Genomic DNA, 14,659 nt, shown 5'->3' with positions numbered 1-14,659 from the left:
TGCATTTGTGGCTTGCGTCTTCAGAACTTCTGTAGTCAGAGAAGCAAGTGGAATGTCAAATGTCCAGGGTGGGAGAAAGAACCCTTGTCTGTTTAAAGCAAGCTTGAATGTTGCTATTATTATTATTATTATTATTATTATTATTATTATTATTATTATTATTTCATTGTATGACACAGCAAACAAGATAGATATACAGTAGAGCCTCACTTATCCAACGTTCTGGATTATCCAACACATTTTTGTAGTCAATGTTTTCAATACATCGTGATATTTTGGTGCTAAATTCATAAATACAGTAATTACTACATAGCATTACTGCGTATTGAACTACTTTTTCTGTTAAATTTGTTGTAAAACATGACGTTTTGGTGCTTAATTTGTAAAATCATAACCTAATTTGATGTTCCTTAATTCAACCTTATTATCCAACATATTCGCTTATCCAACGTTCTGCCGGCCCATTTATGTTGGATAAGTAAGACTCTACTGTACTGGATTTCGTATCACAAAATCACAAGTCGAACACTTCCCAAGCGTTTAGGACTGTATGATGTATTTTCAGATGATGCATGCAGATCCCAGTAGGTTGGCTTTTTGCAGTTGGCATGTGGTTATTATTATTATTATTATTATTATTATTATTATTATTATTATTATTATTATTCCCTGCTTTATCTCCCCAAAGGGGATTCAAAGCGGCTTAACATAAAAGCATTAGCATAACCATTTAAAATATACAAATATACAAACATTAAAACAAGATTAAATAAAACAGTATTAAACAATTCCCAGTTAAGAAACATTAAAACAAATTCAAAGTTAAAGACTACAGTACCTTCTGAATTGATCTTGAAAACCTTTATGTTTAAAAGCCCATCTGAATAGAAAGGTTTAAGCCTGCCATTGGAACGACAGGAGGGAGGGGCTATTCTGGCTTCTATGGGCAGGAGTTCCAGAATCAAGGAACAGCCATCGAGAAGGCAGACCCGCTCTCTTGTTCCCACCAACCAAACATGAGATGGAGGTGGGACCAAGAGAAGGGCCTCTCCTGAAGATCTCAGCACCCAGGAAGGTTTGTACAAGGGGATGCGGTTGGCCAAATAGCCTGGACCTGAATCATCTAGGGCTTTATAGGTCATAACATTTGAATTGTGACTGGAAACAGACTGACAGCCAGTGGGGCTGCTGCAATAGCGAGGTTGTCCGCTCCCTGTAACCAGCCCCAATTATGGTAGCAACCTGGCTGCAGCTCTTTGGACCAGCGGAAGTTTCCAAGCACTCTTCAGAGGCAGCCCCACATAGAGCATGTTGCAGTAATCCAGACGGAATGTAACTAATGCATGTACCACCAAGGCCAGATCTGGTGTCTCAAGGTACAGGCATAGCTGGCGCACAAGTTTTAATTGTGCAAAGGCCCTCCTGGCCAATTTGTAAGCTTGAATGGCCACTACAGGCTGGTTAATAATGGCCCCAGCCACCAATACAGGGATCATTGTGGGAGAAAGGTGAGCAATATAGGTTCACATTCTGTATTGCAGAATGCCAGTCCATATTTTGTAACTGCTTCATTTTTAGTAGCTCTGAACGATTAAAGTTGTGGCACCATTATCCAGCCTACAAGCCCACCTTAAGAGTGAGCATCCACACTGAGCTAAGCAGGTCTGTTGACCTACAGATTAGAGAAAAGGAAACACAATGGTTCCTGCTGTAGAATTAATGCAGTTCTACACCAATTAACTTCCATGGTGCAATGCTATGGAATCCTGGGATTTGTAGTTTGGTGAACCACCAGCGCCTTTTGGCAGAGAAGGCTAAGGACTTTGTAAAACTACAGCTCTTATGATGTCATAGCATGGAACCATGGAAGTTAAAGTGATGTCAGTGCATTACTTCTACACTGTAGATGTGCTCTTAGTTACACATTCATAACTAAGTATAAGATATTGGCAGTAATCAGTAACCAAGACTTCTACCTCTGTATTTGTAGGATTTTGCTGAAAAGGAAAAAGCAGCAGCAAGAGCTCTGGAAGATGTGAAGGCTAACTTCTACTGTGAACTATGTGACAAGCAGTACCACAAACACCATGAGTTTGACAACCATATCAATTCCTACGATCATGCTCACAAGCAGGTAGGTATTAAAAGAAATAATTATCACATAGCATTTTGTGGTTTATCACATCAGTGATGAGATAAACCATATGGTATGACCCACATGAAATAGACAGCAGTTCAGGTAATGTGCTAATGCGTTCTTGTATGCTCCAGCTGGACCAAATGCCTGCCTAAATAAAAAAGTTTTTTCTTGCCAGAAGAAAGAGATAAAGGAGGCCAACTCAACATCCCTAGGAGAGGATTCCACAACCTGGGAGCAGCCACTGAAAAAGCTCTCTCCTGTGCCCCTACTAAATGTAATTTGTGGTGGTAATGGGACTGAGAAAACATCTTCTCTCAAACATTTTAAAACTCAAGCTGACTTATCTAGGGTATTTCTATGTGGGACCATGTTATGTGTTCCAATTATGCTGAAATTTGTCTTCCATCCCAACACTTGGAGAAAGCAGGATATAATTCATTCAATCAATCAAATGTTTGTTTCAGGTATAGTTATGCAACTATAAGTAACATTCTTATACTTAGGGGTTGCCTAAGTTAAAAACTGGAGCACCCATTTTTTTGGCCATCCCCTTAGCCACTTACATATCTCATTCTATATATTAACACTCCCAAAAGCCATTTATGTTAATGGCAATAATTCAGTGCCAACATACATATAATAAAAATCATAATAGCTAGACACAGACATATAACTATAAATTAAAACCATTAAAACATAGGCATATATGTTTATCACTAAGACAAAGCATTAAAAACATGTTAATATAAATATTAAAATCACATGATCCAGAAATCGTACACTATGACCATTCTGATTGCCATCGCACATGTTTCTTTATAAGTCTTAGCTCTGCCTTACTGGCCAAACGCCTAGTCCCACAACCATGTCTTAGTTTTCTTTCTAAAGGCCAGGATGGAGAGTGCTGATCTAATCTCACTGTGGAGAGAGTTCCAGAACCGAGGAACCACCACTGAGAAGGCCCTGTCTCTTGTCCCCACCAACCGCACTTGTAATGCAAGTGGGACCAAGAGCAGGGCCTCCCCAGACGATCCTAACCACTGAGCTGTTCCAGAGGTTAAGGGAACATAATAGAATATGACTTGTAAGTGAGCAGTAGATGGGCAGGAACTGTCAAACAATCAAAAGCACGTCATGCATGCTTTCCACTAAGTTAAATGTTTTTGATACAACTCTATGCAACTTCTGCAGGGCTCTCTAATAAATTTCATAACAAGAAATAAGAATGTTAAATCTATAAGTGCTGGACACAATAGTTATAAAATCACTGGCTGGCCCTTGAACCATGCAGTATCTCCCTATTTAACCTACTGATAAAGAGTTATTTGTGTTGTCGAAGGCTTTCATGGCCGGGATCACAGGGTTGTTGTATGTCTTTCGGGCTGTGTGGCCATGTTCCAGAACCATTCTCTCCTGACGTTTCGCCCACATCTATGGCAGGCATCCTCAGAGGTTGTGAGGTACCTCACAACCTCTGAGGATGCCTGCCATAGATGTGGGCGAAACGTCAGGAGAGAATGGTTCTGGAACATGGCCACACAGCCCGAAAGACATACAACAACCCAAAGAGTTATTTGTTTGTAATTGTGGGATAGTGGTTTGAGTGGTGGATAACTCTGGAGACTAGGGTTTGAATCCCTGCTCAGCCATGAAACTGACTGGATGATGTTTGGGATGTCACACTCTTTCAGCCTCAGAGAAAGCCAAAGGCAAACCTCCATCAAACAAGCCTTGCCAAGAAATCACCATGCACAGTTCATCTTAGGGTCGCCATGAATTGGAAACGACTTGAAGACACACAAGAAGAGCTTCTCATGCCACTTTATTCAGTTACAAATCAACTCCTGATTACAGCCTCTAATGCTCACAAGGGACAGTGAAAGCCATGAATTTTACAAATGTAACCAGGGCCATAATTTGGGGCCATTGTTTCTCAGACAAAACTAGGTTAATCATGGTTTAAAGGGGGGAAATCAGCTACTGCTCTTCCCCTCGTCACTCAATTAGTCCATAAAAGGCTTGTAATGATATAAAACAAAAATGGTTTCAGATCCAAAACATGTGAAGCTAATCCTATAATCCCCCTTCCCTACACAAAAGGATTTATTTTCAGCTTCAGCTGCTTTTTCTGCACATTAAGATTGTTTCTGGGCTCAGATCGATCCATTCTTAGCATCTCTCTTACACACATTCACCATACATATACACTCTCTACTCATGTTTCTCAGTTTTGGTGATTTATGCAAAATAGAAATGGGATGCCGATGCATCATTCAGTTTTTCTTGGCCGCTTTCCATCATAAAAGATCATGGTTAAAAGCAATAAAACTCTTTTTAATTTAAAAAACTAGATTTAGTGCACTGAGGGGGGAAGGGGGAGGGATGACAGATTGGAAGTTGAGGGAACAAATGGCCTATATATTTTATCAAACAACATAAACCTCATGCAGAAATGGGAGCACATGATTTTCCGGTGGTATGACGTGCTGTAGTGTCTCAATTAATACACCCATAACATGAAATTATAATAATCAAAAAGGCAGGATCACTTCTTCACCTCTGTTGAGATAACCTGCTAGTTATTAAAAGAGCTAAAAATGGGATTTTTCTTCCTGTGAGGAATGAGCCAGATACCTATCCCAGGTTTTCACATTTTGTTAGGTCATTGTTTCTTAATCAGGTTTTTGGATAACCACATTTCAGTCATGCACACCATTTCACTATGAGGTTTTAGATAAGACTGCCACTAGAATGGGGATTCAACCATCTGCACATGTCATACATGTCTCATTGCAAGTCCTTTGAACACTAAACAAGGCTCTTAAATCGCCTCCTTCCTTGCAGCAAGAGACAGAAGGATAATCCCCATTTGATATATTGATGCAAACAACTTCATTTTGGCTGACTAATGGCCAGAAAGAAATCTGGTACCCACTTACAACCTTATTCATATATAAGACCTCATCAGATGTGCTAAATTCGGCAGTGTACGATGGTCCTACTTCACTTGCGCCAGGGAGCCTGTCAACTCCTATCCTACAACGTCAAACTACTTCCGGTGGGGCTCCATGATAAAAGTGAAGAGGGAGCATCATACGCCGCTGTGGCAACACAGGAGGCTTTCCATGTTGCATTGGCAACAATGGAGGGAAACTGGGTGACGGATGCTTCCCCCTGTGGGGTGGGGTAAGGAGGAAGCGATGCAGAACGTGGGGTGACGGCTTCCCCATGCCCATCGACATGCCCCAACAGATTCGCCATGATCTGCAGCACTGTGATGAAATCCTTAGTCTAATTGTTTTATCCCTCCAAGAAATTGATTCCACCCAATCATAGGCATAGTCAACTCAAGCTATTTTCCCAGCTGCTGTGGAAAAGTACATGATTTCTATGTATCCTTCCAAATCAAGATACATTGTACTCTGGCAACTTATGTTGGTTCCTGAGACTGAAAAGGTTTGATATCTCTTTAAAATGAAAATTCCACTTTTTGTGAAAGTGTGTTTTTTGGCTCTGGGTCTTTGAGTTTTGTGGAATATTCTTGATTCTATATCCAGAAATGCTCCTATACTCATAGAGCATTTCTATGTGCTTTAATGCGATGAGATGTCAAAGCAAATTAATGCAAGTGTGGTGTAGTGGTTTGAGTGCTGCATTATGACTCTGGAGACCAGGATTCACATACCCATGGAAATCCACTGGGTGACATTGGGCAAGTCACACACAGTTAGAATCAGAGGGAAGCAATGGGAAGCCTCCTTTGTCAAGAAATGCTTTTGATAATGTCACCTTACTGTAGCCATAAGTTGGAAATAACTTGAAGAAACAAAACAACAATGCAATAGAATTCTCATTGAGGTGGGTTAGGAATTACCCACTCGAGATCATATCATGACATTCAGGTGAAGGTATTTTATGTGTCTAAACCAGGGTTAAATTTGTCTTGTACGCTGCTTGGATGAGTCCTAGCAAGAAAGAAGAGGGTCAATGTGGTTTGGCACTGGACAATTGTGACTCTGCTTTAAGCAGCCCTCCCTGTCTCCCTCAACTATTCAGCTCTCTCTCATTAGAAACATTGCATGTCAAAACACAAATAGCCATTATCTTCCTTTTTTGCCTTTGTCTCTGATGACAGGCAATCCAAATGGGTGTCCTTTGGCAATGACTGCTGTAAACAGACATCAGGGATACAGCACTGCCATTCTTGACTGTGACTGTTCTGCCCTCTTGGTTTGTTTTTATTGTGGTTCAACAGATATGTGGGAAATTTCCTGGCTGCAATAAGGAGAAATAGAGAGAGTCTTTTTATCGAGTTCATTCCAGGGCTATAAAACTTGTTTTTGTCTCTGGAGATTTCCAGAGTAAAGAGCAGTGAGAACTTCAGTAAGAACTTAAGTAAAAGAAAGGGTGCATCTTCACTGTAGAATTTATACAGTTTGACACCACTTTAACTGCCATGACTCAAAGCTATGGAATCATGAGAGTCACCAGCACTCTTTTAAAGATCTTATAAAACCACAACTCCCAAGATTCCACAGCATTGAGCCATGGCAATTAAAGTAGTGTAGAACTGCATTAATTCTGTAGTGTAGTTGCACCACAAGTTTTTTTTTTTAAGATAATGGCATTTCACACATATCAAGCTTTTGTCTGATTTGGAGAATTGCAGATTGTTTGAAGGTAGGACAATTGGCTTGTACCCTACACTGGGGCAAACATTGGGGATCTTGATGGTTGGTGCAGGGGGGATTCCATGGGTAGGATTAAATTGTCGTGGAGCACATCCCCTGACATATTGTGATCAGAGTCTAAGGGCAGTGGGGCATGGCCTGGAAGTCAATGGGGTTTGGTAGATCAGGGAGGCATTGCATCTGTTCTAGATTTTAGTATGAACTTCTAAGGAGTTATCCAAAGTGCTTGGTCATATTCCACCCCAATAGGTTTAGTACCTTGGCTAGCTCATTAAAATTCATAATAAAACACAGAATAAATTTATCACTCCACTGACATTTGAGCTGCCAGCCTCTGCTGCTGGAATTGCTATGAGCATGCTAACAATTTATGCAGTGAGCATGCTAACATTTTAGGGATTTTTTTAAACTGCAAAATATCAGCCTCATCTCATGTATGTTACAGGCCCGAAGCCATCCATAACTGTCCAGTGGCAGGATGATGCTTTGGAATTCTCAGCATCATCCTACTTGACTGTAGTAATGTGCTCAGCTATAGTGGCTTCAATCTGTATTTGTGTTCATTCTCCTTAAGAGTAACATCCCAATCTTTCAGCCAATAGATTCACATAAATCTCTCTCAATGAATTAATACACATGATGCAATGAAAACCCTGAATGAGTCTTCAGAAAGACAGATTTGGTTATGTTTTGAAATTTAAAAATCAACGGCATTCAGTACAAACACAGCAGCTGTTACTACAACATGCCCTATTGCACACGAGGGCAACAATGAATCCTAATTATCCTAAAGGCTGTGATCATATTTTTCTATAAAGGGATGCAGGGATTACACCGTGAAGATAAATGGCCTCTGATGGAAAGAAAAAGATTTTGATATCTCACTTATACTTGTGAATGCTTTATAGAAACATAGGTGGAATCTTGTACATTATGTAGATGATTTATGCACTCTACCAAAAAGATTGAGTTGTAAACAAGATAGCTACACAAGAAAATAAGCAAGATGAAATACAGAGTAATATGACACATATTTTATAATATAGCAGGCCCTCTGGATCCTTGGGCTCCAAATCTGTGATTTCCATCAAACGTGGATCATCACACCCCAATGACATGCTGAAGTATGTATGTTCATCCCACTGCTATTTAAATATGAGGTATGAACATTCACTTTTTTCATATTTTTGTGAGGTCCTAGAACTAAATATGGTGAGCCCACTGCATCATTGTGAGAGTTTATTGGAAAGAGAAGGATTACTATCCCTATGGTCTCTCTGAACAAGGGAGAAGCTACAGGGAGAAGTTACAAGTAGTGAAGGAAATCATCATCATCATCATGGGTGATCACCCATGACCAAGTATGATTGCCTTCCAGAAGGAGAGTCTTGAGAGTAGACCAGTAAATAGTCATTTACTGTGAAGACCTATTCTGAATCCACACGGTCTTTCACATTTAGGGCACAGATTTCCAGGTGGAAGGCGATCACAACAAGGGTTTGTTTAAGGTTCCTTCTTCCTCTTGGCATGCTTCTTCATTTTGCCCTGTATTCGTGCTTCTTCAAAATCCATTGCACTATTGGTAACATAACAGCTAACCTCCAGTTACAATGCTTGAGTGCCAAGGCTTCCCAGTTCTTGGTATTTATGTCATTTTTTAAGGTTAGCTTTAAGCCCATCTTTTTTGTTGTCCACTGACATTCCATCTGTTTTGAGAGATGGTGATTGGATATGTGAACATAGCAAATATGTTGGTCCCAAGTGTGACTGATTTTCAGTGTCTCACTCTCCACAATGCTAGAATTTGAGTGGCTACAGAAATATTTAATTGGGGGCAGAATTCATATTGTGCAGTCAACATCTTCCTTTTTGGCCCCGAAGCTACATTCATGCAATCTGAACTGGATTCTATATTTCATTCTCCTTATTCAAGGTCCATTTGGATAAAAACATGAATTTAAAATGCTTTCCTAATATGATGTATTCCTTTTTTGAAGTATGAATTTATTGCAAAGTTCTGCCATGATATTTAACTTGCACATTACTTCAGCCACGTTTAAGAAATCAGTGCTTGGATATGAAAAATAGAATTATCAAATGCCACTGAGCACAGTCTAGCTGACTTGTTATGACTTGAGGCAACATATTCCCATTTTTAATGTCAGTTTAGACAAGTCTTTATTTTATACCCACAAGTCCATGTAGCTTGATGGGCTTTTATTAGGAACTGCCACACATCTGATGCAATGGAACTGCTTTGTTACTTCCTTATTATGCAAATAAATTAGCAATGGTCTGCCCAGAAATCTGCAAGTTGTTTAGAATAATGAGATTTCTTTATTCAGTGGGACTTCAGAAAACTCTAGCAAGTAGCAGGAAGCTACTTTTAAATGAAAGGTCTAGATAAGTTAAATTGTTAAATGTTAAATGCTTTGCGGAATTACAGTTGCTCCTTCTTTTACTGAATGCTAATTAGCATGTAAATTAACAGTTTAGCCCTCTTTTAAATCAGGGAGGAAACCCATGGGACAGTTAATTTCATAGATTAAGATAGACCACTAACCGAACAATAACTTGCAGTATTACATTATTCACGGAACGACAGGATTCTGCTATCTGATTCTAGACCTCAAGCCAGCTCTGCCTGTCAGCAGAACTATTCATTGTTCATATTTGTGCTATCATCCCCTCCCTCATTTTTATTTCAGTGTACACATTTTGGAATAAGGAAATGTGCTATTCCTTTTTGCTAGGATTAAAAATAAATATTTTAATTCATTATAGTGAAGTAACTACTTCTGCAAATCAAATATCTCATAGGGAATCTGCCCTGAATCCTTTCAGGGAGATAGGACAGAATATAAACAGATTATTATTATTATTATTATTATTATTATTATTATTATTATTATTATTATTATTATTATTATTGGAGCTTCTGGTGGCCTAGGGGATAAAAGCCTTGTGACTTGAAGGTTGGGTTGCTGACCTGAAGGCTGCCAGGTTCGAATCCCACCCGGGGAGAGTGTGGATGAGCTCCCTCTATCAGCTCCAGCTCCATGTGGGGACATGAGAGAAGCCTCCCACAAGGATGGTAAAACATCAAAAAACATCCGGGCGTCCCCTGGGCAACGTCCTTGCAGACGGCCAATTCTCTCACTCCAGAAGCAACTCCGGTTGCTCCTGACACGGAAAAAATTATTATTATTATTATTATTATTATTATTATTATTGACCCAACGACGTTGTATGACACAGCAAACAAGATAGATATGCTGGATTTCGTTTCACAAAATCACAAGTCGAACACTTCCCAAGTGTCTAGGACTGTGTGATGTATTTTCGGATGATGCGTGCAGATCCCAGTAAGGTGGCCTTTTGCAGTTGGCAGATCGTAATTTTGTCAATGTCTATTGTTTCCAAATGCCGGCTGAGATCTTTTGGCACGGCACCCAGTGTGCCCATCACCACCGGGACCACCTGCACTGGTTTCTGCCAGAGTCTTTGAAGTTCAATCTTGAGGTCCTGATAGCGGCTGAGTTTTTCCTGTTGTTTTTCTTCAATGCGACTGTCACCTGGGATGGCAACATCAATGATCCAAACCTTGTTCTTTTCCACAACTGTGATGTCTGGTGTGTTGTGTTCCAGAACTTTGTCAGTCTGGATTCGGAAGTCCCACAGTATCTTTGCGTGTTCATTTTCCACAACCTTTGCAGGTTTGTGATCCCACCAGTTCTTAACTGCAGGGAGGTGATACTTGAGGCATAGGTTCCAATGAATCATTTGGGCCACATAGTTGTGCCTCTGTTTGTAGTCTGTCTGTGCAATTTTCTTACAGCAGCTGAGGATATGATCAATGGTTTCATCGGTTTCCTTGCACAGTCTGCACTTTGGGTCATCAGCTGATTTTTCGATCTTGGCCTTGATTGCATTTGTTCTGATGGCTTGCTCCTGGGCTGCAAGGATCAGGCCTTCTGTCTCCTTCTTCAGGGTCCCATTCATGAGCCAGAGCCAGGTCTTCTCTTTATCAGCTTTTCCTTCAATTTTGTCAAGGAACTTTCCATGCAATGTTTTGTTGTGCCAGCTGTCAGCTCTAGTTTGTAGTGCAGTTTTCTTGTACTGGTTTTTTGTCTGCTGTGCTTTGAGGAGTTTCTGATTTTTGACTTCAATCAAAGCAGGTTCTTCACTTTGCTTGACATATTCTGCCAGGGCATGTTCTTCTTCTTTGACTGCTTGTTTTACTTGTAAGAGTCCTCTGCCTCCTGATCTTCTAGGCAGATACAGCCGGTCAACATCACTGCGAGGGTGCAGTGAATGATGAATGGTCATGAGTTTTCTTGTTTTTCTGTCCAAATTGTCCAGTTCCATCTGTGTCCAGTTTATGATGCCAGCAGTATATCTTATGACAGGTATGGCCCAGGTGTTTATGGCCTTGATGGTGTTGCCTCCATTGAGCTTGCTTTTGAGAATTTTTCTGACCCTTTGTGTGTATTCTTTACTGACCACAGTTTTCACATGTTCATGCTTGATGTTGTCCAGCTGTAATATGCCCAGATATTTATAGGCCTCTGGCTGGTGACACCTTATTGTTTGGCCATTGGGCATATTGATGCCCTCACTTTCAATTATTTTTCCCTTCTTCAATGCCACTGTCGAACATTTGTCCAAACCAAACTCCATGCTGATATCAGTGCTAAAAATTCGGACAGTGTTGGTCAGAGATTGGATTTCAGTTTCCGTTTTCCCATATAGCTTCAGGTCATCCATGTACATCAAATGTGAAATTTTGTGAGAATTCTTAGATGTTTGGTAGCCGAGATTTGTTTTTTGTAAGATTGTTGACAGAGGGATCATGGCAATAATGAAAAGCAGAGGGGACAATGAGTCTCCCTGGAAAATTCCGCTCCTGATGTTGACAAGTCCATAGCTTTCATTTCCAACAAACAGTTCAGTTTTCCAGTGCTCCATCATGTTTTCAATGAAGGTGCCAACGTTTTTACTAATCCCGATGGCGTCCAGGCACTTGATGATCCAGCTGTGTGGGAGTGAGTCAAAGGCCTTTTTGTAGTCAATCCACGTCATGTGAAGATTAGCTTTTCGGCTCTTACAGTTCTCCAGAATCATTTTGTCAATCAATAACTGGTCTTTTGTGCCCCTGCTTTTCCGTTTGTTGCCTTTCTGTTCATCTGGCAAGATGTTTTTTTCTTCAAGATAGTCTTGAATTCTGTCAGCTATGATGCCAGTCAGTAGTTTAAACATAGTGGGCAGACACGTTATTGGCCTGTAGTTTCCTGGTGCTGCTCCTTTTGCTGGATCCTTTTGTATCAGGTATGTTCTTCCAGTTGTTAGCCATTCACTGATACTTCCTTTCTGCAGCATCTCATTGAATTGTTGGGCCATTTTTCCATGTAAACTAATCAGATGTTTGAGCCAAAATCCATGGAGTTGATCACTACCAGGCGATGTCCAGTTCTTGACTTTTTGCACTCGTTTGCTGATCATTTCAGTTGTTATTTCCATCAGTTCCATTTTGTTCTGTGAGAATTTTCCTTCAAACTCCTTTATCCACCCAGCGTTTTTGTTGTAGTTCTTATTGTTTTCCCAAAGCTCTTTCCAGAACTTCGTTGTTGCAGTTTTCTCTGGCTTTATGGTTACTGTGTCTGTTGTTTGGTTCAGACTCTGGTAGAACCGTCTTTGGTCTGATTGAAACAGTTGATTTTGTCTGTACTGGATGATTCTGGCTTCATACCTTTCAATTTTTCTGGCTGTTGCTGTAATTTGTTCTTTCACAATTTCCAAAGCTTCTTCAATTTTTCTGATGTTCAGCCAGTACTTTCGGATCAGATATTGCTTGATTTTGTCATTCTTCAGTTTCTTCTCTTTCATATTTTTTAGGTTACTTGCATCTGATCTAAGCTTTTTGATTTTCAACTCTAGCCTGACCTTCCACTTTGGTTTTCCAGTCGATTTTCTTTGGGGCTGCCTTGGTTGTAGGAGCCCAAGTTCTTCTGTTACTATCACTGCTGCACTGTAGGCAAACTGGTTTGTTTGTTCAATTGATGTTATTTGGACAGTGGAGAGTGCTGCATTCACATCTTTCATGAGAGGCGCCAGGTGTCTCTTGGGCACTGTTTTTAGAGTTGGGAGCCGCTTTCTTATTGCATTTGCTGCAGCATGAGCCATGATCTTATCCTTGAGCTCTTGTTGTCTTGCTGTCAAGGTTCCTGGTGGTTCAGCAGATGTTTCAAGTGCTGGTTCATGAAATTCTTGCAAAAGCTCCACATTTTCTTCTGGTTCAATCTGTTCCACCATTCCAAGTGTTGCTGGAGTCTCTGCTGCTGTCTGTGCTGTGGTCTGATGGTAATTTACTTTGCAAATTTTCTGGATTTCTTCAAGTTCAACTTCACTGAACACTTTGTTTCTGATTATGAATCTTTGTTGGTCAGCCAGTCGGGGCTCTGTTATCTGTGAGTCAGGGTACTCTTGTTTCCACAGTTGATGCATCCTTTTTTGGTAGCCACGCCTTTGAGGTTCAGATTTGTAGTAGCATTTCATAATTGTGCGGTTTTCTGGCATTGTGTATTTCTGCCGCTTCTGTGACTGTTCATTTGGGGTTTGATGATTCCGTAGCCCACTTGTCAATGGATGTCCAGAATCAGCAGCATCCACTGCGGTCCTTTTTATCCTGGGCGACGACCGAGCCAGTATAGACTTCGTTTGGGTTTGTTTCTCCATAATGCTAATGGGTTAGGTGCTCTTAGTTCTGCTCCTCAGCTGAGGCCTCTCTGGCTTGGTTGGACCTACCGGTAGTTACACTACCGCCAGCACAGCCCTCAGTCATCATTGGAGCAGTTAAGCCCCCCCACCACGTCAAGGTGGCACCTGCGGGGGGGATTATTATTATTATTATTATTATTACTCATAGGTGTTTTGCCCATTCTTTCTTCTGGAATATAGCCTACAACATCTGGGATTCCCTGATGGTCTCTAAACCATAGATCAGATAGGATCTAAATATTACTTTGTTTGGGTTCTTAAACCACTTTGTAAATTCAAGATTTGTAAATTTACTGTTTTCCCAACATTGGTGCAGCAGTTTTTGGATGTTGAGCCTTTGTTCTTCCTCACTGTGAGAGCTGTTCAGCAGTGGAACTCTCTCCCCCGGACTGTGGTGGAAGCTCCTTCTTTGGAGGCTTTTAAGCAGAGGCTGGATGGCCATCTGTCAGGGGTGCTTTGAATGCAATTTTTGGAAAGAGGTTGGACTGGATGGCCCATAAGGTCTCTTCCAACTCTACTATTCTATGATTCTATGTTGTGGTTTGCTAATGGTCTGTGAATCCAATCAGCACAAAGTGTAAATTGAACACCACTTTTAGGTATGGGTTCAATTTCTGATTTGTAAATACTATTTTTGTGCCCCCCAATTATATTTTAAGAGTTTAGTCTAATCGTTTTTGATCATGTTTCACATTTTAGAACTTTCTATCAACTATTTTTTTACATAAAAATAATTTCTGGACACAAATCAGGACATGGGGAGCACAATTTTCTATTCATTTGGCGCAAACCTCCACACCCCCCCTCCACAAACTCCTTTTTTATAAACTTTTTCATTGACATTCAGATACCAGTATTAACCTAACTTTTGTTCATTTTGCTGTAACTTTAAAGCTGATAATGCTTCCCTAACAGCTGGCTTTCCTCTAGTGGATGATTCTATCATCTAATTCATTTCTTTCTTTTTACAGCCACTCTGTGCCACTAGCCTATGCCTTTCCTCTCTACTTTTAGTGTAGAATGTTACTGTCTATCTGATTAATATGCATAG

The 14,659-nt window shown here is 40.4% G+C and overlaps 1 protein-coding gene across 2 annotated transcripts in view; it reads left to right on the top strand.

Moving 5' to 3' along the window:
• znf804b (zinc finger protein 804B) overlaps nucleotides 1-14,659 on the top strand; it is a 280,357-nt gene that overhangs the window by 246,050 nt on the left and 19,648 nt on the right. The window contains exons 1-2 of one of the 2 annotated variants that reach the window (XM_062958238.1): nucleotides 754-1,376; nucleotides 1,991-2,134. In XM_062958238.1, coding sequence (XP_062814308.1) covers nucleotides 1,344-1,376; nucleotides 1,991-2,134 — 177 coding nt within the window. In that variant the 5' untranslated portion in view covers nucleotides 754-1,343. Of the gene's footprint in view, nucleotides 1-753; nucleotides 1,377-1,990; nucleotides 2,135-14,659 lie in introns of those variants that run through there. The other variant, XM_008112491.2, reaches the window with a different exon arrangement.

The sequence above is a fragment of the Anolis carolinensis genome, chromosome 6, assembly GCF_035594765.1.
Source record: "Anolis carolinensis isolate JA03-04 chromosome 6, rAnoCar3.1.pri, whole genome shotgun sequence".
In the NCBI taxonomy this organism is placed as follows: domain Eukaryota; kingdom Metazoa; phylum Chordata; class Lepidosauria; order Squamata; family Dactyloidae; genus Anolis; species Anolis carolinensis.
Note: the sequence above shows the minus strand (reverse complement) of the source record. Positions and strands in the feature narration are given on the sequence as shown.